The sequence below is a fragment of the Halictus rubicundus genome, chromosome 1, assembly GCF_050948215.1.
Source record: "Halictus rubicundus isolate RS-2024b chromosome 1, iyHalRubi1_principal, whole genome shotgun sequence".
Taxonomy (NCBI): Eukaryota; Metazoa; Arthropoda; class Insecta; order Hymenoptera; family Halictidae; genus Halictus; species Halictus rubicundus.
Genome location: NC_135149.1, coordinates 16,056,243 through 16,080,513, shown reverse-complemented (window position 1 = coordinate 16,080,513; position 24,271 = coordinate 16,056,243). Strand labels below are relative to the sequence as shown.

At 50.3% G+C, this 24,271-nt stretch overlaps 4 protein-coding genes across 6 annotated transcripts; 3 read left to right on the top strand and 1 right to left on the bottom strand.

Annotated features, from left to right (window-relative positions):
* The first annotated feature begins 1,245 nt into the window (after nucleotides 1-1,245).
* LOC143355236 (obg-like ATPase 1) lies at nucleotides 1,246-13,966 on the top strand. 2 transcript variants are annotated; one of them, XM_076789896.1, is made up of 11 exons: nucleotides 1,246-1,343; nucleotides 3,015-3,196; nucleotides 9,006-9,066; nucleotides 10,301-10,428; nucleotides 10,496-10,671; nucleotides 11,217-11,294; nucleotides 11,366-11,463; nucleotides 11,545-11,685; nucleotides 12,984-13,080; nucleotides 13,147-13,269; nucleotides 13,353-13,966. In XM_076789896.1, the coding sequence occupies exons 2-11, from the start codon at nucleotides 3,016-3,018 to the stop codon at nucleotides 13,461-13,463; spliced, it is 1,194 nt and encodes a 397-aa protein (XP_076646011.1). In that variant the 5' UTR covers nucleotides 1,246-1,343; nucleotide 3,015; the 3' UTR covers nucleotides 13,464-13,966. The 2 variants fall into 2 exon arrangements, with proteins under 2 accessions (XP_076646011.1, XP_076646020.1); XM_076789905.1 differs by having other exon boundaries at nucleotides 1,282-1,444.
* On the top strand, nucleotides 3,204-8,949 carry LOC143355229 (adenylate kinase 9-like). The gene has a single exon (XM_076789883.1). It carries the CDS (start codon nucleotides 3,335-3,337, stop codon nucleotides 8,885-8,887), a length of 5,553 nt encoding a protein of 1,850 aa, XP_076645998.1. The 5' UTR covers nucleotides 3,204-3,334; the 3' UTR covers nucleotides 8,888-8,949.
* Nucleotides 13,967-15,364: 1,398 nt separating the features above from the next.
* Nucleotides 15,365-18,107, bottom strand: LOC143355222 (heparan sulfate 2-O-sulfotransferase 1). Of its 2 annotated transcripts, XM_076789867.1 has the most exons (6): nucleotides 17,951-18,107; nucleotides 17,385-17,594; nucleotides 16,601-16,761; nucleotides 16,453-16,530; nucleotides 16,184-16,344; nucleotides 15,365-16,114 (listed from the first exon to the last, which is right to left on the bottom strand). In XM_076789867.1, the coding sequence occupies exons 1-6, from the start codon at nucleotides 18,104-18,106 to the stop codon at nucleotides 15,960-15,962; spliced, it is 921 nt and encodes a 306-aa protein (XP_076645982.1). In that variant the 5' UTR covers nucleotide 18,107; the 3' UTR covers nucleotides 15,365-15,959. The 2 variants fall into 2 exon arrangements, with proteins under 2 accessions (XP_076645982.1, XP_076645973.1); XM_076789858.1 differs by having other exon boundaries at nucleotides 15,365-16,344.
* A 960-nt stretch (nucleotides 18,108-19,067) lies between these two features.
* Nop17l (PIH1 domain-containing protein Nop17-like) lies at nucleotides 19,068-22,768 on the top strand. Its single transcript, XM_076789846.1, has 4 exons — nucleotides 19,068-19,610; nucleotides 19,675-20,892; nucleotides 20,969-21,423; nucleotides 21,499-22,768. Exons 1-4 carry the CDS (start codon nucleotides 19,086-19,088, stop codon nucleotides 21,878-21,880), a joined length of 2,580 nt encoding a protein of 859 aa, XP_076645961.1. The 5' UTR covers nucleotides 19,068-19,085; the 3' UTR covers nucleotides 21,881-22,768.
* The last annotated feature ends 1,503 nt before the right edge of the window (nucleotides 22,769-24,271 follow it).

Here is a 24,271-nt window from a genome sequence, read left to right as displayed (position 1 = left end):
TAGCAAGATGCTCCGGTGCACCAGTGACGTCATCGGGTTTGCGGTCTCCAAATTACAATATCACGAAAACGGCCGAGCCGGTAGACGATGCGCGCTGCGAACTATGGGACCCGAGGAGGAAGAGAGCGAGGCAGAGGGAACAAGAGGCGTCCTTTCCGCCGGCCGTGCGCTCCTCGAATAATAGCCGGCTGATTATATGCATTATATGGGCCGAGATTGATACGGTTCGTAATCAAATAATTGAAATAATCACACGCCACAAGGACGACTTCACGTTAGAAATCTATTGACCGAACGGAACCGCAGTTAACGCGATACGCACAACCGACAATTCTTCCCCCGAATCGTCGAAACGTTGCCCCGTTGCCCTCGCCCGCACAAAACAGGATCGAAATTTCCGTTTTAGGGCCAAAGTCGTCAACGAACCGCCGCCGCACCCTTTACCAACCCGATCTCACGGCGCGGCGCCACCGAGACGGACATCATCGGCGAACGCGCACGCACACACCGGGGACGGGTAATCGTTTTTTCTTTCTTTTCTCTTTTTTATTTCATTCCGTGGCAATCTTAATATTATCCTTCGAATTATGGCCCTCCGGTGATCCACGACGCGCGTTCCCATCGGACGCGAGCACGCCGCGCCGTCGACTTAGATTTCAACGATCCTACATAAATTTCGCAAGAAAACGGTTTCCTTTTGATTACGGCGACTCGCCAACGGAACAACCGCTCGTCATCACGACCCGCAGCTGTTTTTCTCGGTGCGGCGACACGATTCCATCGTCTCAGCTCGGAGCGCGGCGGCACGCTTTTTCTGAAAGGGTTTCGAATTTATTTGGCGAGAATGTGCGTGTTTATGGTTTCCGCGAAAGCATTGCAATCAGCCCCCTCTGATGACCCCTTTTTCGACGAGAAATTAAAGGCAGCGTTTCATTTTATAAAGCTATTCCCGGAATCACGATGGATTTGTCCGCGAACGATCGCTTAGAAAAGATACAATCATTGAAATGAACCAGAGGCTAATTTTACGGAAATTACAGAGCCGCGGACACCGCGCGGCCAATCGAAACAATTAAAAGAAAAACAGGTTTCGCCGTGCGTCCATTGATTTCGCGTATCTTTCCGTCCGGATTGCCGTTCGAACGTTTTTGTCGCGAAACCTTTTTATTTCTCGCCGGTACGGTGATTCTCGGCGAAACGGTTTCTCCGAAGATAAAGCAGTTCCCTGTTTTCGAACCGGAGGCCGGTTGAACGTGCGACGACACTGTGGTGCTGTGTTCCCCGTCGTGCCACGCGTTGTGCAGTGATATTTACTTCGTGAAAGTACCAACGAGACACACAAGGTATTTTATCCAAATTTCATCGGCCCTTCGTGCGCAAGGCTATCGAATATTGCGGCGCAACATTGTTCGAGACAGAGTTGCTGCGAATTGCGAAAAACGAGGTAACGCGCGTGCATGGGGTCATGGTAGGAGGCCAATCGGGCCTATAGGAAGGGCCGCGTGCCATGGGAACGCGGTCGAACGATTCGCTCGCGTTTCCCTGCCGTCGACCGCGTACGTTCTGGAATTGTTACGATTCTGTAAGCCGTTTTCGAGCCTGATTTCATTGGCAAAGTAAGGTTAAGGTACAGTGTGCATCTCGCATGGTTTCCGAGCCGAGAGCTGCGAGGCAGCACCGTGCAGTTCGCAGGCCGTGCCCGAAGCTCCTCCAGTCGATGGAATCCGACACTAGAAGCGCGCGCGGGTTTTTTGAATTTCACCGTGTCGGCGCACGTTTGGTCCGTACGTTTGCGGGTCGCGAAAATCGATTTCGAGCGGGGGAAAAATTGATCCGGCCGGTCGCGGCGAAACCGGAACGGATCGAAGGGGAGAGTGGCGCCAAACCCAAAGCGATTCTCGAGTAGCGTCGCGGAGGGCTGTTAGGTTCTGTTCCATTATCGTAATTTGCAAATTTCTCGGCGACTGTGGACGAGGAAGGCCGAGAAGCGCCGCGGTTTCGCGTCCGAACCGAAACGAGTCGAACCGTTTCGAAGGCTCGATAGTTTTGGGATACAACGAAGAGGGGTGGTCGAGGGCAGAAACGGAGAGGGTGTAGGAGCCGAAAGAGGAGGCAGGGGAGGAAGAGGAACCGCGAAGTCGGTGGCGGATTGGCGGCCTGAGGCGCGGTTGCAGATTCCCGGCGTGATGCCGGTGATTCGCGGCTTTGGTGCCCAGTAATCGTCGGTCCCCCTTTGCCCGGCGCGTTTCTCCTCCCTCGCATCTCTCCTCCGGTTCCCTCTGGTACCCCCTGGTTCCCTCTCTGTTCGGAGTTGGCGTTCTCTGGAGCTTTCGTTCGCCCCCTGCACCTCCCGCGGGCGTTCTCGTACCTGCTTCGTCCTTTGATATGGCGCGGGCCCCGTTGTACGTTCGAGAACGGCCACGGAGAAGGGGGGTAATCTCGCGGTAAATACAGCAATCGCTTGATGTGCCGTCCGCATTAATATAATTAGTCACCCCGAGCGCTCGAAAGCGACTCTCGATGCTCGAGAAGCCGACTGGACTCGACTCGACTCGACTCGACTCGACTCAACCTGACTCGGCTTGACTCGACCCGACTGGGCCCGTCTCGGACTTGACTCGTCCCGTCTCGTTTCGTCTCGTCTCGTTTCGTTTCGTTTCGTCTCGTCTCGATTCGAAGCATCGCGAAGCCGGGGGCAGTACGTGTATACGCAACCATGTTCGACTTCTCGACGAGATTCCGAGGGTTGGAGGAGCTGAGGGCGTGGTCGTTTCACGTTGGATCATTTTCATTTCTATCCGTGCAAACTGATATTCCCCACTCGTTCCTCGCTCGTTCCCCTTCTTCGCGCTCCTCGAAATTCGTGTCGCGTCCGTTTCTGCACGGTGCACGCCAGCGCGAAAGTCGAAAGACAAAGGGGGACCAATGCGCCGAGGTGAGGTGGATAGTAATCGATAGTCAACACCCCGATATACATGTATCTCTTAACGATCCTGTTCTCCGCGTCTTCTCAGAATGGCGCCAAAGAAAGTCGAGGAGCCCGAACGAAAACCGCTGATCGGCCGCGTGGGTACCAACTTGAAAGTTGGTATAGTCGGAATCCCGAACGTAGGGAAATCGACGTTCTTCAACGTCCTCACGAAAAGCCAGGCGGCGGCCGAGAACTTCCCGTTCTGCACCATCGATCCGAATGAAAATAAGTATCTACGTTCACTATTAATCCATTCAGTCGCGTCATTTGTTTGGCACCGCGTTTCGAAGCGTGCTGCAACGAACCTCAAAATGAACCTTCTCGCTGCTAAGAGATTCGACGAACCCGGTAGTACGATCGGCGATGTGCGACAAAGTTTCCCGTCGTGAGAAGTCGGACGCCCCTAGGAGAGACAAGTTTTACGCGGACGCGTCCTTCATCGTGAAGAAGAGCTTCTTGCGTTACATCAAAGGATATCCTCGCGACGAGTCCGTGCTTCCCTGGCCCGAACCCCATAGTTGCGTCTACCCGAAAGCTGTCTCGTATTACGCGTTCCACGAGGATGCTAATCCGCTCACGAGGTTCAAGGGGAAATGCAAGTCCAGGAGGTACGGAAACGTCGAGCCCCATTTCGAACCACCCTCCCACCCTTACACGACTCGCGATCCTTACTGCGAGACGGATGCCAAGACCAAGTATCTCCGAACCGCGCCAACCTGCTTCGTTATCTTCGGGAAACCCGATTTGAACACCTCGAAGCTGGCAGCCATGATAGCGGACTCTTGCAAATGCGTATTGGTTTCCCCGCTGCAACTCGTGAAGGACGAGATCGAGAAAGGATCGGAGAAAGGGAATTTGATTTCGGAGATCTTAAAGACCGGCGAATGCCTCGGTTTCGATATCATCGGCAATCTTGTAGCCACCAGGATCAACAAAAGGGACGTGTACCACAGAGGCTACGTCGTGGAAGGTTTGCCGATCATTCCGAACGAGCTGCTCAAATATCCTCCGAGTTATTCGTCCGAGCGGTCAAACGTGGGGGAGCTTACAGAGAATTTTAGGAAGCTCTTTGGTCCGCCATTCGGAGGAATATGCGACACGTCTGATTCCGATGGGAAGCGCAAAGTTCCTTCGAACTGTGTCCGAGATCTGTACAATAACAAATCGGGGAATAAGGGCTGCGCGACGAAATCCAGATACGAGCAGTTCATCTCCAATCAGATCGACGAGATGTTCACGTCTTGGCCCCTAAAGCCGACCATAATTATCTACGTTATCTGCCCGGACGAGGACTTCGCGAGAAAGCGCGAACATTTCCGCTTGGATACGGGAACTGGACGCACGATAGACACAACCCTCTCGGCGAGAAACAAGAACATGGAAACGTCTGTTCCTAATGGAACAGGGAACGACGCGAACGTTTCGCTGGAGCTCTATCAAGACCCGGCGAACGAGGAACGCGTTTCAGACGAAAATCAGAGAAAGTACTTGCTGAGGCGAATTTCCGACAGAAAATCGAACGTCGAGGCTCAGTGCGAGACGTACAAACGTCTCGCGATGCCTACCATCGACAAATGGATCTTGCTGCACAAGCCGGAGAACGTGATTCGCCTGGATGGCCGCGCCTCGGTGTCGCGGATGTTCCGAATCGCGATCTCTCGATTGCGCACGCTGCCGATTCCCAGAGTGATTCTTCCGAAGAGATTCATTGATCTCGCGGCGTTGAGATTCGGCGGCGAGAGTCCCGTGCCGGTCGACGAGTTCGAGGACAAGTCGAACGAAGAAGCTTTTCCCTACTTGGCGAACAGAGACACCGTCTCGCCGACGTATCCCTGGGGTCTTTCGACTTGGAACTTCGTCTGTCCGGTCGAATTGGCTCGAGGAAGGACCGTGGAAGGCGCGTCGAAGTTCGCGGTCAGGTTCATGAACAAAATCTTCTTCCTCTCGTCGGACGAGGCGGCCGATTTGTTCCTCGAGAACCCGAGGACCTTCGTGTGCCCTTTCGTTCCCCGACCCACGTGCAAAATCGCGGTGTTCGGTCCAAACCTCTCTGGGAAATCCTCCCTGTGCAAAGTATTGGCGGAAACGTTTAAAGGTGTCGTGGTAAACTTGGACCAATTCGACAGCGATTCCGATATCTTCTTCGATCCGGGTTTGGAGCGAACCTCCGAGGATAAAGCTAATTTCGTCGCGAATCGGATATTAAGTATACCGAAGGAGGAAATGGACGTCGAGGTATTGAGAGACGGTGGATACGTCGTGGATGGCATGTACCCCGACGTCGATGCCTGGAAGGCGATCACCGAAAGCTCGAGTATCGTGTTCGAGGACGCTGTTTTATTGTACGACGAGGACCCGTACGAATATCTGCTGTCGAAGTGGCACGAAATTCACGAAGCTGAGAAGGATTACGGCGAGGAAGGCGTGGAACGCGATGATTACGAGGAAGATGGCGAAGAAGAGTCTCACGGTTTGGTGGAGTACCTGAGGCACATTCGGCAATTCGAGTTGGACTGGGAAGCGATCAGGGAAACGATAGAAAACTCGTGCAGGAATTTAATCGTTTGCGATATCGGCAAGATCAAAGACGTCCCCAGGTTCGTGATCGACGGCATCGGAGATCGTTACATCGACAAAGCGAGGATCATGAGCGACGACGAACGGGAGAGGGAAAGAGACCTCGCGGAATACATGGCTATGTCGGATAACACGGAGAACGTGGGTGAAGAGGAGGAATTGGGAGAGGAAGAACGTGGAACGGTACCGGAGAGCAATCCTCGTCTCGGAGACACGGGCCAGTACTGTCCCGTGGCTCTGATCAAGTACAACGTCTTCTGGGAAGGCAAGGAGGACTTCAGCGCGATCTTCATGGACAAGATCTATCGGCTCTCCAGCGAGTCGGCTCTTCGAGAGTTTGTGCAAAGTCCTCGAGCGTTGTCGTTCCCGTTTCGAAAACCGCTGCCCGTGATTCCGCCTTTTCGAGTGAGCATCATTGGTCCACTGGGCAGCGGGAAAAGCAGTTTGGCCAGAGCTATAGCTCGAGAGTACGGTTTGGCGTACGTCGATCACTTCAAGAGCTTGAACGCTTTCTTGGTGTGGAGCGGAGTTCCGCCGCTCTCGCACAGAAACATTTCGCTCTCGCTGAGGAATCATCTGGAGAAAGTGGAGCTGCCGGACGATTTGAAAGACGAAAAGTACAACAGCGATCCAGCGACTTTGCAGACGTTCGTTCGAAGCTACTGGCGAACGGGAGGCGCTCTTCCCCACAGGATGTTCAAGGAATGCGTATTAAAACGTTTCGAGGGATTGTACAATCTGCACGGTGTCGCGATGGAGCAATTTCCAAGCTGTCCACAAGACGTGGTAGCGGCCCTCGAGCATTACACAGTGCCCGAGATAATAATAGAACTCGAATGCGGCAAGGAGACGGTGCGGCACAGGATCATGTACGAGCTGTTGAGGCAGTGGACGGAGAGGCTCGACGAGGAAAAACGCATCGAACAATCGCGTTACACGGACGAAATGGATCGTTACGTAAGAGAGAAAAACGTCTGGACCAAGAGGAGGCTGAGCGCAGCGATGAAGCTGCTGGACGCGGAAAGGGGAGAAGAAGGGGAATCGTGGCATTCGATCGTTCAATCTGAAACCGAGGCCGAGTTCGAGATCGAGATGGGACGCGCGGCCGACAGCGTGGACGTCGAGAGGCACGTCTACGACGACGACGACACCGACGCCAGCACCGTCTTCAACGTTGACTCGGAAATAATAGAGTACAAGAGACACGAATTGCAGGAAGTTTGGCGACAAGAGAATCCCGAGCCTGTGCTCTTCACCGACTGGGAAGGCTACGAGGAGGCGAAACAACGACTGGAACGAGAATTCGAGGAGGCGTACGATATCGACACGCGGATGATGAACGCCACGCGAGAAGCGTTGAAGGACGAATCGATACCGTACATGAAGATCAACGCCGAAGGGACCTTCGAAAGCGTTCTTCTGCGACTAATGATTGCTCTGAAACCGTACACGAGTCGGGACGTCACAATTTTGGAAAGACCGCACGCGATCGATCTCGAAACGGCGGAAATGCTTCTCGAATGCGGCTACTATTTTCTGAGTTCCTTCGGCCGATGGTGTCCCGTGCAATTATACCAGAAGACAGCTCCTCTGCAGATGTATCTGTTGTTCGAGGCTCGGCAAGAAATCTATCCGGTGATATATCGACAGTTCGTTTACTTTCTGGCCGGGGAGGAGGCTCGGTCCGCGTTTCTGAAGAACCCTTGCAGGTACATCGAACAGGACTCCTGCGCTCCCGTTATCCCGTTCCGGCTTTCCATTATAGGGCCGCCGAAGTGCGGCAAAACGAGCCTCGCTCGTCAATTCGCGGAAAAGTACGGCCTCAAGGTGGTAACCCGAGGCGAGGCTCTGCGACACCTGCCGGACGACTTTCCTTGGACGGAATCGGCGCAGCTCGCGGAATCCCATCTTCGCGAGGGTCGCTGCGTCCCGGAGGAATGGGTGCTCCGCGCCGTTGAGATCAGCTCGATCGATCCCCGGTCGACCGCTCAGGGTCTCGTGTTCGACGGGTTCCCGGCGAGCCGCCGCGAATTCGAGAAACTAACGCTGCTGGGAATTCAGCCCCTGGTGACGATCGATCTGGCCGCGGATCTCGGATTCTGTTTGCGTTGCCTGGCGAGCCAGGTCGACGAACCCCCGAAGAAACCGGCGAACTTTTCCGGCAAGTTCCTGAAGCACCGCTACGCGAACTGGGAAATCGATCGGGCGGAGTTCCGCGAGTGGTTGAACAAGTACACTCAGAACGTGATCGAGCTCGACGCCACGAAAAGCACGTGGCACGTGTGGACGAGAGCCGACCGAGAAGCGTGTCTCAGGTACGCTCGGATCGGATCGTACTTCCGCGCGAGCGATTACGACAAGTGTCACAGCTTGAGGTTCATGAGCGTGTCGCCGTACGAGTTCAAGAGACGGCAGAGCAAATTCGAGTCCTATTGTCCCGCCTGTCTGCTTCGCGACGGGGCGACGAAAAGTTCAGGACTTTTGCCGAATCACGAGGGCATGATTCAGTTTCGAGAACACTTCTACTGGGTTTGCGAGCAACACGAAGCCGATTTCCAGGCAAATCCGCTCGACTATCTGCCGCCTACGAACACGGCGAGCCTGCCCGTGGATCGAGCTCGCATTCTCACGGAAACGATCGACGTGGAGCACTACTGTTGGATGAGACGCTTGCGAGTCGATGGTTATTGTCTAGTTAGCTACGTCGACAATTTGCCGGCACGTAAACTAGTTCCCGGCGAATCGACCATAGGAGCTCTCTACAAGGACAAGCTGTATCTATTCTGCGCGGAAGAGTGCCGCGACAAATTCCTCACCTATCCCGACAAGTACAGGAGCATGGACATTAAGTTTCGTCGCACGCTACCACCGATCAACGTCAAGCACCTGCCGGACCTTGGTTTTCTGGAGCAAACTGTGGCGAAAACGATCATTCAGGCCGTGAATCAGGTGACCGCGAATCGACCAAAGCTTCCGGGTCTATCCGCTGCGGCATCCGCCGCCATATTCATCGGAGTTGACCTGAAAACCGGCAACGTATCCGGCGCGATGAAGGACTCGAGACTGTACGAGTCGGTCGAGCTAAGAATACGAACTTGCTACAAGATGATTAAATCGGCGACCCGCGCCATGACGAAGATGCTGAACCCTTTTGTCGCGATACCCGTCTACCGCAAGAAGTCCGTCAGCACGGACGAGAATAACTATAACCAATTTCGAATCAGTAGACAGGTGTCCATGCTGCCTCATTTCTTCCGGCGGTCGTCGAACACCATCACGTTCCGTCGCACATCGCCGACGCAAACTATGGTCGATCCTACCGACCAATCCGACGAATGAATATCCTCGCGCTGACTTTTAAGATTCGTTGTACAGGCGAGTCGACCCTCGATTCGACGCGCAATAAATAACGTTTCTGAGCACGTTGTCTAACTCGGTGCCCGTTGTTTTCCAGCACGTCGCGTCCCCGTGCCCGATGCGAGGTTCGATTATCTGTGCGAATACTTCAAACCCGTCAGGTGAGTGGCCGAGCGAGCCAAAAATATTTCAGGAATATTTCGAACGTCGTCGCGTCGACGGCGCGGCGTATTACCGAACGCGCGAGTACGGCGACGCGCCTATCCGCAAATGCACCCTCGCGATGGGAAACCAGTCGGAATAACTATTGACATTTCCATACTTCTTCGCTTTTATTTTCGCGGAGCAAGGGACAGGGCGGCCGTGGCGCGCCGAGAGAAAACGGTACGTGATCTGCAATGCAGATTCGACTAAATTCGTCTACGCGACACGGAGTCCATGTTGAAACGTCGGCCGACTTTACATTGTCGTTTTCCGCGCTCGTTTCGCAGCGGCCGTGATCGACGAACGTTTCAACCCAATTGTTAGCTTCCTGGCTCGATCTTTCTGCAAAAAAAAGGGTGGGGGAGGGATGATAGCGGGAGAGATTCATCCCGGGCAGTTAATTAAAATCCGGTACGCGTGTCCGAGGTCGGTCGGCGGTGATAATGGTCGTTTCATTGAAACACGTGGAAACCTCTGTACGTGCTGCGGTGTACATCGGCGCGGGTAACCACCGACGAAAGCCCTGTTTACCGTGCCGAGCGTCATCACGCTAGCTGGCTGACACGATGAGATTGAATGTAGAGTGTACAGAGGCGGCCAGAGGTAGCGGTGAGGACCGGCAGCACAGCGTTTCGCAACGCGTCGCGTCGATGATCGCCGTGGAGCAATAGAATCGAGAAAAAAAAACATACAGGCGAACAAATAAGCATCGAGCGAGCGAGTCGGCGAGCTGCCGATAAAAAGTTGCGTTTGCTTTGCGACACGTGCCCGTTGTACGGTCGGGAGTCCGCGAATTCAAAGAGATTAAAATGCGAGACGAGCGCAGATCAAAGAGCGTCTCTTCGTCCCTAGCCGGAACGGCTCTTGCCAATGACATCGCACGGTCCAACTACCGGCACGTGTCGGATGATTCAACGAGCCCTAATGAAAGCCGCTCCGACGCGGAATTCCCCTTCTCGTTCATTTCACCGACGCCTCTCTTCAAAGACTAATTGTTTAATGAGGCTACTCGCATTAGCATTTAAATACAGCTCGTTGTCACCGCGACACCCTCCTTTTCGACCCGGAGACAGGCGTGTGCAACGTTGCGAGCTGCGAGTCCCGATTCCCGCTCGCAGTTCTCGCTAACCTTTCCCTTACCGAACGAGGAGCGTACGCTGTAACGAGGCACGTTTGCGACTACGTTTTCAGCAAAGTCCCGGCATTCTTGAACGTGGTGGACATCGCCGGGCTCGTCAAAGGCGCCGCCGAAGGACAGGGCCTGGGTAACAGCTTCCTCTCGCACATCAACGCTTGCGATGGGATCTTCCATCTGTGCCGTAAGTCTCTCGGGACAACGTTCGCCTCTTTCTCGAGTACTAACATTTTGGTAAAACTGCCGCGCAGGAGCGTTCGACGACGACGACGTTACCCACGTGGAAGGCGATGTCAATCCTGTCCGGGATCTCGAGATTATCAGCGAGGAATTGCGGCTGAAGGATATCGAGTTCCTGAACGGCCACCTCGAGAAACTCGAGAAACTCGTGGTCCGAGGGAACGACAAGAAACTGAAGCCCGAATACGTGAGTGAACCTTCGCCTTTTCTTTTCCTCTCCTCGCGAGAGTGTTCGATCGATACCGTCGATTACAAAAGGTACACGGGAAACACACCCGGCCGCGAAAGAAGTTCCACGTAAATGCAACTAACGTTGTGAGAAGCCGGAACGAAAGCGGCAAGGGAATTAAGAGAGGAGGTACACACTCTGGTTCCTAGAACGAATCAATCGAATTACCCTCTTTTCGTGGATCGACCTACGGCAATTTCCGATCCTCCCTCGTTCTAGACTTCGCAATTTGCTAAAACTTTTCGAGAACTCGGAGCCAGCTAGCCCGTCTTTTCGGCCCATCTAATGGAACGCCGGTTCGCGAATGCGCGGTCCTCTAATCACGGGCCGATCACGGGATCATTCCACTCAACCGCGCGCACTCGTGCGGCTAAATACCAAACGGGGAAACGGTACGTCGCGCCGAGTCGCGTCGCTTTCTACCGTCGAGATTAAAGCGGATTGGTACGGCCAAAATCGTTTGCAAAATCATCTAACGCCTTCGAAATGTCATTTTTCCGCAGGACACGTTGTTGAAAGTGAAGAGCGTCGTGCTGGAGGAAAAGAAGCACATCAGGTTTGCAGATTGGAGCGCCACCGACGTACGTCGCGAACATTTGATCGCATTAATTTTGCAATTAGAAAATCGATTGAAAATTTGACTCTCTTGCAGATCGAAGTCCTCAACAAATATTTATTCCTCACATCGAAACCGGTTATTTATTTGGTGAACCTCTCCGAAAAGGATTACATCCGGAAGAAGAATAAATGGTGCGAATTTGCGCGTGCTGGTTACCGTTACCGTTACCGTTCTCGTTCGAATCTCGAATCTAATCGTAATTCTCTCGTCAGGCTAATCAAGATAAAAGAGTGGGTCGACAAAAACGATCCCGGAGCCGTTCTAATCCCTTTCAGCGGCGCTTTCGAGAACAAACTCGTCGATATGGACGAGGCGGAGCGTGGAAAGTATGTGGAGGAGCAAAAGGTTACTAGGTCCGTATGACAGTCTATTATTTCAAACAGCCCTTAAAATTCGCGAACGACCGTGGTTATACTTGCAAATGTAAGCACGAAACGCGTTCTAGTCGAAAATAGCGGAGGCGTCCGCGCGGCTAATTATGGAACGCCAACCGCAAAAGGTTCGAAGGAAAAGACCTAAGCCCGGACGGACCTAACCCTGAGGAAGTCCGGTTCCCACATTTAACTATGCACCGAGTTATCTACTAACGGTAATAATAATGGAGGGATCGGTGGCCCGAACGTCTAGACGCGGACCCGGTCTCTCGTACAGGGCGACCAATAAAAACTGCGGCATCTTTGCCGCGGCGCATTATATTTTTACGAACGGCTATTCAAATTCTTGTAAAATTGCATAAAATGCCCTCCTACCCTCCCGGGCACATCGGGCCAAGCCCAGGGATGAGTAGGGCAGCGTGGATCAACCGGTTCACGGTTGCATAGTGGGTCATTCGGAAACGAGACTGCACACTGCGCGGCACACCGAATCGAGTTTACGCGCGTGTTCCATCCTCGCCGAAATCCCATGGATCTAAGCAATCGCGATTGCCTGACCAAGGGGATAGCTCGAAAGTAAAAGCAATTTCCAAGATGACCGTTTGATCGTAACGCTAACGTAGGAAATATTAAATCGTGCGGCCCAAACCAACCAGCCACAAATCAAAGCGCCTCGGCAAATTCTCTAGATCCCTCGAAACGATCGTGCAACGCAGGCTCATTCGGTAATCACAGGGGACAAACGGAAGATTCCTGGATACCGCGAGTTTATTTCGAGACCGCAGATGAACTTCGGGCGCCGAAGTAGGTCTCAGACAGAGTTCCAGTGATAAAATTGCGGTATTAAGTCGTTCAGCTTTATGTGTATTCTCTGAAGTCTCGAAATCCGACAGGGGCTACGGAACAGGATGGCTTCCTTTCCTGTACCCTGTCATTAGATGATATTCGGTTCGAGACAATCATATTCCACAATCCTGCTCCTTCTCTCTTTCTCTCTATGTTTCGACTACCCCTTCCATCACCAAGGAATTTACTCCCCCTCCCCCCAATACACCGTACCGGAGAATTTGCAATTCGTTGATTTTTACATTTTTGTTCCACAATTATATAAATTGCAACAGCGTTTCGCTTCTTGTTTCTTTCGTGCAGTCGAAAATTATGCGCTCTATTTATTCGTATATACACATTGGAGCACAAGACTCTTCGGATAAAGGAGGTTCTATTCTATTACGAATCACCTGTGTCGCATACGTTTTCACTGTGCAAATCACTTTCAGCGCACTCGACAAAATCATTGTCCAAGGATATAAAGCGTTGCAATTGCAATACTTCTTCACGGCGGGACACGACGAAGTCAAAGCGTGGACGATTCAGGTAACTGGGAGTATTTTCATTCGAGAATACGTCGGGTTTCCGCTAACTATACTGTCAATATTTTAGAAAGGCACAAAAGCTCCACAGGCAGCAGGCAGAATCCACACTGATTTCGAGAAAGGATTCATTATGGCCGAGGTAATGAAATTTGACGACTTCAAGAACGAAGGGTCCGAAGCTGCCGTGAAGGTAATGGCCGTACTGATTATACGTAAGGCTGCGATTATATTTGTATTTACATTTGATAATACGACTTTTCTCTTTTGCGATAGGCCGCCGGTAGATACAGGCAGCAAGGACGCAATTACGTGGTCGAAGACGGAGATATAATCTTCTTCAAGTTTAATGCCGGCGCGGGATTGAAAGATGCGAAGAAAAAGTGATGGCACGCGTTGCTCATGTTGTTGCTGGTCCATTTCTACATCAACATGATACTCATGTTCTGTTGCACGCGCGACATGCGTGTGAAACGATCAAAATAGCTTACCAACTCCCTTAACAGTTTTTCTTACGGTACCGGAAACCGATCAACTGCTCGATCATCGATCGCGATCGTTTTACCTCAATGAACAATCATCGAAAATAAAAATAGTTTCGTGTTTGATCACACGGTGGACACAGGAGGCCTTTATTTAAACGATAACAATAGTTGATTGCGATCCCCTATCGTGTCGCTGTCACGATGACCGCTGCTAAAGTAATCACAGCACAGTTTTTTACGTTTAATAACAATCCTGCAGAAATGTTATGCTTCAAATTTAATAGGTGTACATAAACGATAGCCGGCTTCGTAAGACAACTAGCATCCTGCTTTTGTAACTGTGAACTACCAGCGAAAGCAAACAAAAAAGTGTGAACAATTGATAAGTAAAAGAGTTCTTGAATATCTTCCCCATAGTTTCAATATCCATGTTTACTCTACAAGCACAGGTTGTTATAATTATCGTTAAGTAGCATTAATTTAAACAAAATAGGCTCCTCACAGGAGCCGAAATCCTCTCGTCATCTTATGGTGAAATTTAGAAACTCCAAAATATTAAAAAATTAATAACTCGAGAACCAATGGTTCAAATTTAGTGTTCTTGGGTTTAAAATACTTGCAGTGAAAAGCTGCATCGAACGTACAACTCAGAATCCTATAATTATGCGCGGTTATGGTTTTTCAAAAATAGGCTGTCGACGGGACATAAAATATCTTCACCATCTAGCGATGACGCAGTCGAACTAAAGCACCCAAATAATTGGTCAACTGTTACCAGAGAGGATATGAGTGTTATATGAATCTGGGCACCGACGATAACAGTACCTCGTCGGTGCCCAGGTTCTGTTCCATGCTAAAAATGAGTAGGGGGCAGCAGTATATCAGGAATGCCGAAACCCCGGGCCTGAGCACTCTCTGATCCTCTCTGGTACAATACATTGGTCGGGAAATTCATAAATTATGGCAAATTAAGAGCAATAAAAGATAATCTAAGAGCATAGGGATATTCAGGGAAATTTTTTGCACCGACCTGATGCAAAAAATTCCGAAAAGAATCGCGCATTATTGAGATATTTAATATAATAGTAAAAACAGTTCAAAAAGTGCATTTGGCGCCATCTAGTGGCAAACTTAGAAAACTCAAAAAGAGGAAAAATACAATAACTCGAAAAAACATGGGAGCGCCACCGTCAGATGACGAAGCTGTTTCATGCTCCGTGCAGAGCCAGAGAGGAAATGAGAGTGCTCACATTCGGGGTTTTAGTGTCACCACTTTTCCTGCATCATCTTTTTACCCTGGAACAGAACCTGCATCATCTTTTTAGCCTGGAACAGAACCTGCATCAACTTTTTAGCCTGGACCAGAACCTGCACCATCTTTTTAGCCTGTATTAGAACCTGAATCATCTTTCAGACTGGATCAGAGCCTATATAGAAGAGCCTCTTTTAACATAGACGTAGCATCCACTCTGGCATTATTTGAAATCCGCTGCTAATGATGCAGGTACGATGATGCAGGTTCTGGTCTAGGCTAAAAAGATGACGCAGGTTCTGGTCCAGGCTAAAAATTAGACTAGGGGGCAGCACTATACCGAAGTCACTAAAATCCCGGACGTGAGCACTCTCATTTCCTCTCTGGTAGAGCCTATTTTTCTAAAATCATAACCGCGCATAATTATGGTATTCTGAGATGTACGTTCGATGCACCTTTTCACTGCGATTGTTTTAACCCAAAAAGTACTCGAGTTATTGATTTTTTTCTGTTTTTAAGTTTTTAGTCCTCGCCGCTAGTTGGCTCCACCGTGCACCTTTCTGCACGGATTTTGTTATTTTATGAAATATCTCAGTAGTGCGCGATTGTTTGATTCAGAATATTCCCTTGAACATCCCTGTGCACTTGGATTATTTTTTATTGCCCTCAATTTGCCATAGTTTATGTATTTCCCGACCAATGTATTGTGCATATAGCAGCACACAATTGATTCATACCGCTTTGCCCACAAGACGCTATGTAAACGTCGGTACTAATTATTCAAGTGATTTAACTCGGGGGCATAGCGAAAGCTTTCGTTACGATTATCGACAGTTTTCGTACATTGCGACAACATGGCCATTTTCAAGCTGATAACGCCGTAGACCATTCTACCTAGGTAGAGTTCGCTATCGTATTAGAGTATTTTCAGCAGAATAGGTGAAGAACCTTAGGGATTTTACGTCTGTGTTGCTACGCGCAATGAATTCGCCGGGAGAAATAAGGTTCTGCGAAATTTATTTTCTTTTTTTTTTTAATTTCTTCAGCCTCCCTCTCACCGATAAAAAAATACCGTTGTAGATGTTATAAAAAAATCTTTGGTGCGGTTTGGTAATTGCCCGCTTATTGCGCGGGTACCTGCCGATGTCAAGTTCCTATAACGCTCTTCAGCGTCTCGTTGAACAGTCGAAATTTCAACCACCGATACAATTTTAGTTCATCTTCAAAGAGTCTCACTAGATAATCTTTTTCTCGTGGATCTAATGTGTAAGGTATATCGGAAACGTACTTCTTTTTCGGTCCTAGACAACGAAGACCAGAACGATTAAAATCAAAACTATCGAAAGGTATACCGTTTCGTATGTACTTACGAATCTTCTTGTACATTTCTTTAGCGCCGCGAAAAAAATATGGAAATTTCTGTTCCAATACGTTTATCGATTGCTCCATGCAGTCTAGAATACCGACGACTGGATACCATTCGATAATATTTGCTTTGGCTCGCTGCAGTGCCCACTTGTTGTTCATCACCCTATAAATTACAGATTTCGCAATACAGGGAGACAGAGGAACGTTTTGATTTCCCAGTATTCATTTGCTCGCGCAACGCAAAGAATACTTACTCGTCGATGATACTTACGTGCATCGCGGATCTTGCCCACAAAACATCGGGATGGCTCTACTTTCGAGTCCTGATTTTTCTTGTCCTTCGCGGTACCTGAAACAAGCAAAGATAAATCGTGATGCGTTTCGGATCGTTAGCGCTACGAAGAAGCAACTATGTTTACCTCTGTAAGTTTCGAAAGTGCAGAGGATTTCTGAGAAGAGCGATAAACGATGGAGGCTGTCGGCCAAATTTCGAGAAATTCAAGAACCTAACGTCTCCGTCGAAACTCAAAGGTATCGCCTCCTGCCTCACTATGTTCGTAATCTCTTCCACTAGCAGCTCCTGCGAACGATACCATCGAGCCGTTCCTAAGAAAGCTAGCAGAACTTTCGTAGACCATCGACGGATTTCACGGGGTTACGGGAATTTAATCGATCCGATCGACGGCGAAACCAAGTTCGGTAACCATTGCTCATCGCGGCGCATGAAATCGTTATTCGACGAGGCAGCCAAGAGCGCGGCTATACGGGGTGCAACCTGTCAGAATGATTGATCGCCGTACTCCAAATACATTGAATCTTTTAATATTTATTGACTCTCGCGACTTAGTTCGCGCGAACTACGTAGCGGTCGGGTATGCTCCAAACAGGAGCTGTCGTTCCCCGAACGAAAGCGAGGAAGCCGGTGCAACTTCGATTGCAACACCGAAAACCGAGTTTGACGCGAATGCAAAGTGCAACGACCACACCGCGATTAAACCGGCCGCAGATTTATGCGATCAATGAATCAGCTGCTGATTCATGATTCCCAGCGTTAACGTTCGCCGTTCGATCGATGCTAACTTCGCTATTTCGAACGCTATTTAGGACAACGTTCGAAGGATTCCGCAACGATTCCGAGACGTCAACGATCGACACGCGACAGAGATATTTATGCGAGTTTTCTCGTGTAGGCATCGAGTTTACCTCTTGCAGGGACGACAGAAGCCTGTGATCCCCGGGTGGCAACCTTATATGTTTGAAAGCATTGTATCCCTGCAAACGCTGCAGCATCAACACCAACAGTTCGGCCCCAGCGTTAGGAACTCGCGTCAACATCAAGATATCCGTGTTCATTTTTGGCACGCTTCTACGAGGACCCAGTTCCGCCAGGGAAGGTGTAACATATCGATACGTCTGCGCAATAAATCATACTAGATACAATCGTTACCTTACCCAACAACGCGTTAGTTCTACACCGATCACAGCCCGACAAATTTTCGATTCGATTGTTAGGCGCGACAGCCGGCGATCTAGTTTTCCAGACACGATGGGAAAATATCACTTTCCAACAATTACATCCTCCTCCGCTGCGTCATACTTTCACTGCGTCGGGTCGGGCACAGTACGATCTCGACCAACGCAGTCTGATTTCGAAAAATGCTGCTCGGTGCGCGCCTCGACCACAAATTCGAACGTTTTCCTTCGGACTTCCGAGGACTTAAAACTTAATGGTACAACGAAATCGCTCGAATGAAATGGATGCAATTCACCTGGCCTTTATCGATCTGTCGCTGTCCCGCGGATCGTTTTCCCGTATCGGTGTTCGGATCGTTTGCGAACTCTACGGTCGGTCTCGATCGAAAAACGACGAACAGCACAGTCGAGCAAACGGCGAGACTGCTCAGAAATCTCCGGTTTATACGCATGTCAACGCGAGAATTTGAATCGTTCCTGTTGCGCACCGCTATCCTTTCCCTTTCAGAGATATTCGACCAGTGATCCTGATCACCGACATCGAACTTCCCAGTCACGAATTATCGGCGTTTGCGTCTGCTAAGAAACTGAAGAGAATGTCAGTGGGTCAGACACTTGGTACCGCTTGATCCCCACATCTTCAGACCGAACTCCCACCAGCCGAGAGCGGCCCGCGAAAAGGGAAACTTGGCTTTTCCACCGTGCGTGTTTACCTAATCGCGAACGAGAAACGGCTACCAGCTAATTGTCCGTAAGATCTCGTTCGCCCCGGAGAGCTGATCAATTAATTATTCCTATCCGACGCCCGAGACGCAGATCCGTTTCTTCGGGGAGTACCGATTTAAACTGCCGCTCCAAGGTTCATTAGTTGATTAGCGCTCCGAGTTTATCGATATTGTTGTTAACTCGTCGCGTTGCGTCGGTACGTACACGGGAAAACGTTTTTGCGCGCGGTACCGAATCAAGCACGGTGAAAGGAAGCTGAATCCGAGCGGTGACCGATGATGATTCCTATCGACCTTCGCTGCTCCGTTGATGCAGGCTCGGTACTCCGTACGGATGCATCGGTTCAATGGCATTTCAAATATGCGGCTGGAAGAATTTCGAAGCGCGTCAGCGCTGACGCTCTCGACGGTCGCGTGCCCGTCCGTCCGAGGATCGAAGGTGCGAACCGAAGGGACCGTTCCCTAGGAAACCTTAGGAGGTCGTTCGGTTTCAGGGTTTCCTTGGAATCGCCGGGGAAGGGTGCCTCGTCCGACAGTCGAATAGAGGACGAGATGGCGTTCACGCCATTTGGCGTTTGTAAGTTCCGCGTTTGACCGTCGTTCAACCGGCCGGCGTAGTTGGCGCAGCCATCCACGTGGTACAGAAGAGCTTCGCGATCTTTCTACCGACGAGTTTATTTGTAAACACGCGACATCATTTCGTAAGATGGACGCGTACGAAACACGTAGAAAAGACTGGGAAGATTTGGAGGTGACCAAGGAAGAGCTCAAAACGCTGACCGAGTGCCTCAAGAAGGAGGAGTTCCGGAAATTGCTGATCGAGTACGCCGAGGAGGTGACCGATCCAGAAAATAGGAAGCTCTACGAGAAGGAGATCACGCAGTTGGAGAAGGAACGGGGCGTCGACGTTACGTTCGTTAACCCGGAGCCCGGTTACGTCATTAAAACCAGCGTCAATGGAAACAGGAAATGTTTCCTGAACATTGGCAAGAGTGACATCGTGGCACGACCGAGCAGTCAACCCTCGTATGAGCAAGGTCATCGGGGCCTGCAATGGTCCATCCCCTACACGCTCATACCGCCCCGGGACGACCTTGACAAGAAAAATGTGCGTTGCATGGTCTTCGACGTGGTTTTCCATCCCGACACGATCTATCTGGCCTCGAAGAACGCACGGTTCCGCGAGATCGTCAACAACACGGCCATGGACGGCGTCGAGAGCAACTTTCAGGTAAGACTTTCGCGTCTCCTGTCTTCCCGAGAGCCCTTTAATCGTCTAGTTTCCGATGCTTCAGGTGAAATTGGACAGAAAGAATCTCAGATTTCCAAAGATGAATTACAAAGGTGTGTCCCAGCCTACGGTCATCAGAAAGCCTTCCAAGGATCCTGCCAAGGAACAGTTGGATATGGAGCCAGAAATTTACCAGAAGCTAATGGCCGACTACGATCGAAAGAGGGAAGAACAGGCCAAGAGGTTAGAGAAGAAGCCCCAACGCGTGCCTCCACCTAGCACGTACTACCAGGAGAAACAAGAGTGTAACAGAGACTCCACCGATAAGTACGCTACTCCAAAGTTCTTCATCAAGCACCAGTCCAGCATCGAGCTGGAAGACTTCTCCACGAGTAGAGACGCAAAAATGAATGCTACGGTGCCTAAAAGATTAATAGTGGAAGTAGATCTGCCACTGCTCAAAACTGCCATGGATGCTTCTCTGGACGTGCAAGAACGTTTCCTGAGCATCAAAAGCGAAAAGCCAGCAAAGTATTTATTGGACCTTCCGTTGCCCTACCGTGTGGACCCTGACAACGGCGCTGCCAAGTTCGATCCAAAGTACAAGAAGCTGGTTGTTACGCTGCCAGTTATTCCACCTACAGTGTCTTCGTCCGACACCAGAGAAGACAGTGGCGTGGACAGCGATCACGGGAGCCCCATACCGCTGTATCACGCGGATTCTGTCGAGGATTGTTCGGAGCAGAGCCCGCCGCACGATTCCGGCAAAAAATTGGTCGAAGAGTGCGAGACAGTGTTCGCGAGTCCGAAAATCGAGGAAAACTGTGAACACGCGAATGATTGTGGTGATACGGCGTTACGGACTAGTAGTATAGAGACCACGGACGCGTTTACAAATCCTAGCATTAAGTACTCACTGCCAGCGTTTACTTGTAATATATACGATAATCAACTAGCCATCACCGTAAATGTAAAGAACGTGGATCCGAATTCCATTCGCCATAGAATTTTGCAAAATAATTTAGGTATACACGTCGCATTAACGTCCGTCGGTGCAGGATTTTTTCCACAGCACTACTCGTTCTGTTTGAAAATATACAAGGATTCCGTGGACCCCGAATCTCTCATTATCGAACCGTGGGACAACAATGTAGTGTTCACCGTCAAGTTAAGAAACACAGAAAATCTGGCGAGATACTATGTCGGCACGACGGAGGAATTTATGGAAGAGAAAGATTTTCCCACTGCAACGTCTTTCAAGAATCAGCTGAAGGAATTGACGGTAGGTTCTCGATCGATAAACTATCGTAGTCCAGCTATCGTATAACTGTTGTCATTTCAATTGTATTCGGTTGTAGGAAATAGAAGACAGCGAGCCGGAAAAGGAGCAGATGATTGAGGTACAGGAGGAGGACGACGGTGTCTTAATTAGCATCAGCTCGACTCAATGCGATTCCGACGACGAGGACCACAGGGAAGACAGCAAACCGAGTGTAAAAGCTACGCAGCGTCGACAGAGTCGGCGATTCACCATGACAAAAGCTAGATCTGTTTCAGAGAGCAGCGGTGACGAGTTGACAAGTAATAGTCTTCCTAGCGGTACGGGTACATACGCAAAAGGTATTCTAAAATCGCGGCGTACTCACGAATTTTCGCGTTCAGTGTCGGAATCGAGCGCCGACGAGAACGGAATGCCCATGTCGTCCATAGATTGCAATTACGACTCGGTCCAGGACGTAAATTCCGAATCGGACTGTTCCAGTCTAAAGAAAACCGTGCGATTCAACGACGTGGTCTCCCGGCAATTGTTCAGGTACCATTCACGGAATACATTGACAGAAGATTGTCGAAATTCCAAGAGGGATATTCACCGGATTTCGTTTTTCAGATCGAATTCCAGCATCCTCGGCCAGCGAAAGAAGAACCAGCGAAAATTGCGGAACAAGAAACGCGCGCACGAACGTCGAATGAGCGAGAGCGAGAACTCGGAAACAGAGGAGAGAGACAAATACAAGACGTGCACGAAGAGTTTCGAACCCTCCGAGAATGTGAAACCTATACTCAATCGGGAGAAACAATTGGCCCAACCGAAAACTGCCAATATTGAGATCAAGAAGGGAGAAGGCGATAACCGTACTATGGCGAAACGAAAATCCAACATCGATGTGGAGACGTTCAACGAGATCCACGACGACAATTCGATGGGAACCGGGAAGGATACGATCAAAGCGGAGTTCAAAAACGATTTAATATTCGACCTGGACATGTAGATCTTGTCTGTCCGTCGAAATCCGCGTATGTGATAATTTTAAACCAGTCGAAGATCGGAGAGCGAAACCGATCGTTAAACAAAAAAAGAGAAAAGAAAGCGTAGAGTTTTACTTAGAATTATGTGATAATTTTTTTAGTAATTAACCAGCGCGAGCGCTAAAACGAGCAGCGACTGCACGACAAAATTACAGTCGTCACGATTGATTGTAAATCAATGAAATTGTACATCTCTGTTATTTAGGGAGCGGATAGAATCGTGGGGAAAAGACAGCACCGAAACACTGTCTCTAGAAATAGCTTTTTAGTTGTAACTGTTCAGAGGTAATGATCTTATTCCATTAAATGTTATCTCCTATATTTATAAACGTTGCACGCGATCGATCGATACAGCGCGGGCGGTGTGCGTTCGACGGATTCTCTTTTCAAAATTTCGCGCGCTATACATTTGAAATTTGAAACGTTCCTCGGCGGAACGTCGACAACGTTGTTCGATTATGTTTCTCACGGCCAATCGAGGACCAGCCTATCGTTTATCGTTTATCATCTATCGCCTATCGTCGCGCGACAAAAAGATTCGGGAGGTGCGCGGCCCGTTTTATAGAATGAAATTTTAGCAAGAAATTTTTATATAGACGTTTTTTAGACCGTCGTACGATTATACATGCGCAGTGCATTTAAATAAACGCATCCTTACAATAAGCTGACCTCTCACGGACTGCTCGATGATTATTAAACGCCATGTCCTCGTTTCAAAAGTAAACACGCAATCGTTTTTCGAGTGAAGTGTTTGCCGTATCAATGTGCACGCGAAGCAGCCAGTATTAGCGTATTATTTCCTGCTGATGAAAACAAAAGAGAAATAAAATAGAAAGTCACACTGTTTAAAATGGATTTTCATTGGTTCGTCGAAACCTGATCCCGAAATCGTAACTTTGCGAGCAAGATTTCTTCCTGCAATTTCATTAGAAAGCGACAGGTCGAATGATCGTCGTCGCAGCCTAGAAACGGTACTATTGTGTTGTGGAAGACCGCGAGTTCGGTCATCGAGCCAGTGAATAGCGGTCGTAAGGCGCAAACCAAAGCACGGCTACTTGGTAGAAAAGTGGGACAAGCAAGCCACAGTCAGCCAGTCAGCTTGCTAGGCGGCAGTAGGCACAGGAGTACACGGGCAGAAGTAGAGGTAGAGGTACAGGTACAGGCATAGGTCGAGGCAGTCGGGCCACGGCACGGTGGGAGCTGCAGACGAGAGGTTTTACCCGGAGCCCATCGATCTCGCTACCTGCGGAGGTGTAAGGTCGTTACACTCGCGTCTACCTATGCCGGAGCTGCATCGCATGGTTCCTCGTATTATTCCTATTGATGGCCTGGCTCGACGCAAACGCGGGCACAGGCACGGGCACGGGGGCGAGACAGCGACGACCCTCACGAATGCAACGTTCTAATTTCGCGTTGCAACCACCAGCGTAGAGGCTCGAGGCTCGCGACGCCCGGCGTCGACGACGACGTCGACGGTGGCGGTGGCGGTTGCGGTGGCGGTGGCAGCGTCGGCGACGGGGTCGCGGCCTGATTCGCTAACACTTTAAGAGACGACCTAGAAGGACAAGGGTCTCTCTTCAAACGCTGCGAAGGTACGCCCCCGCTATCGGGGACGCAGGCCTCGGACCGCAGCATAGTAGAATGCAAGAGACTACTCTAGGCGCATCGCCGGGATCTTTCGATACCCGAAAACTCCTCGGGCGTCTTAGACAGGCGTCGAGCGTCGAGCAAGATTCCTCCTCGCTACGGGCACCCCGGTGCTACGCCGCTCTGCTTTTAAAATCGATCGTTCGACCGATATGTGCTCGAGAGAGAAAACGGCGAGAGATCGAGTACTCGCGTACCAGATTTCGCGATTCGAGTACCGATGAGATAAAGGTGGCAGGCCTGACTTGCACCAGGTCGATAAGTCGTCCACCCCTTGAGAGGAGTCAGAGGTCGGCGGCGTGGGTGCACGAGGGTGCACGGAGGGTACACGTACCCCGCGTACCGTAGTTACGGCAGGCACGACATCGGCAATGCGGCAGCCGTTCGCGTCGTTACACCGTTATACCGTTCGCTCGGCCATCGCACCTGGCACCACTGACGAGAGTCGGAGAGTCGGGGTGCACGGACAGAACCCGGCCCAGGTCCGCTAACAAACGTTACACGTCATCGGGCCATTTGCCGTGCCACCGAACTCGGCCCATTTGCCCTCGATACACAGACACCACCTCGATCGTTTAGCCCCCGATCGACCAGCCAGAGTCCCTCGGACCCCATCGAACGTTTTTGTTTTTTCTTTTTTTTTCTATTGTACAGTAGTAACCTCCGATAAGAGGTTATTCTGCAGTCTGTATTACATACATAATATT

Excerpts from the sequence above, each read along its gene's own strand:
- LOC143355236 (XM_076789896.1), top strand. The coding sequence starts at position 3,016 with ATGGCGCCAAAGAAAGTCGAGGAGCCCGAACGAAAACCGCTGATCGGC. Across the intron at positions 11,464-11,544 it reads ATCCGGAAGAAGAATAAATG|GCTAATCAAGATAAAAGAGT; the intron begins GTGCGAATTTGC and ends TTCTCTCGTCAG. Across the intron at positions 11,686-12,983 it reads GAGGAGCAAAAGGTTACTAG|CGCACTCGACAAAATCATTG; the intron begins GTCCGTATGACA and ends AATCACTTTCAG.
- LOC143355229 (XM_076789883.1), top strand. The coding sequence starts at position 3,335 with ATGTGCGACAAAGTTTCCCGTCGTGAGAAGTCGGACGCCCCTAGGAGA.
- LOC143355222 (XM_076789858.1), bottom strand. The coding sequence starts at position 18,106 with ATGCGTATAAACCGGAGATTTCTGAGCAGTCTCGCCGTTTGCTCGACT. Across the intron at positions 16,762-17,384 it reads TTCTGTCGTCCCTGCAAGAG|GAGCTGCTAGTGGAAGAGAT; the intron begins GTAAACTCGATG and ends TATCGTTCGCAG. Across the intron at positions 16,531-16,600 it reads CACTTTCGAAACTTACAGAG|GTACCGCGAAGGACAAGAAA; the intron begins GTAAACATAGTT and ends TGCTTGTTTCAG.
- Nop17l (XM_076789846.1), top strand. The coding sequence starts at position 19,086 with ATGGACGCGTACGAAACACGTAGAAAAGACTGGGAAGATTTGGAGGTG. Across the intron at positions 19,611-19,674 it reads GCGTCGAGAGCAACTTTCAG|GTGAAATTGGACAGAAAGAA; the intron begins GTAAGACTTTCG and ends CCGATGCTTCAG. Across the intron at positions 20,893-20,968 it reads ATCAGCTGAAGGAATTGACG|GAAATAGAAGACAGCGAGCC; the intron begins GTAGGTTCTCGA and ends ATTCGGTTGTAG.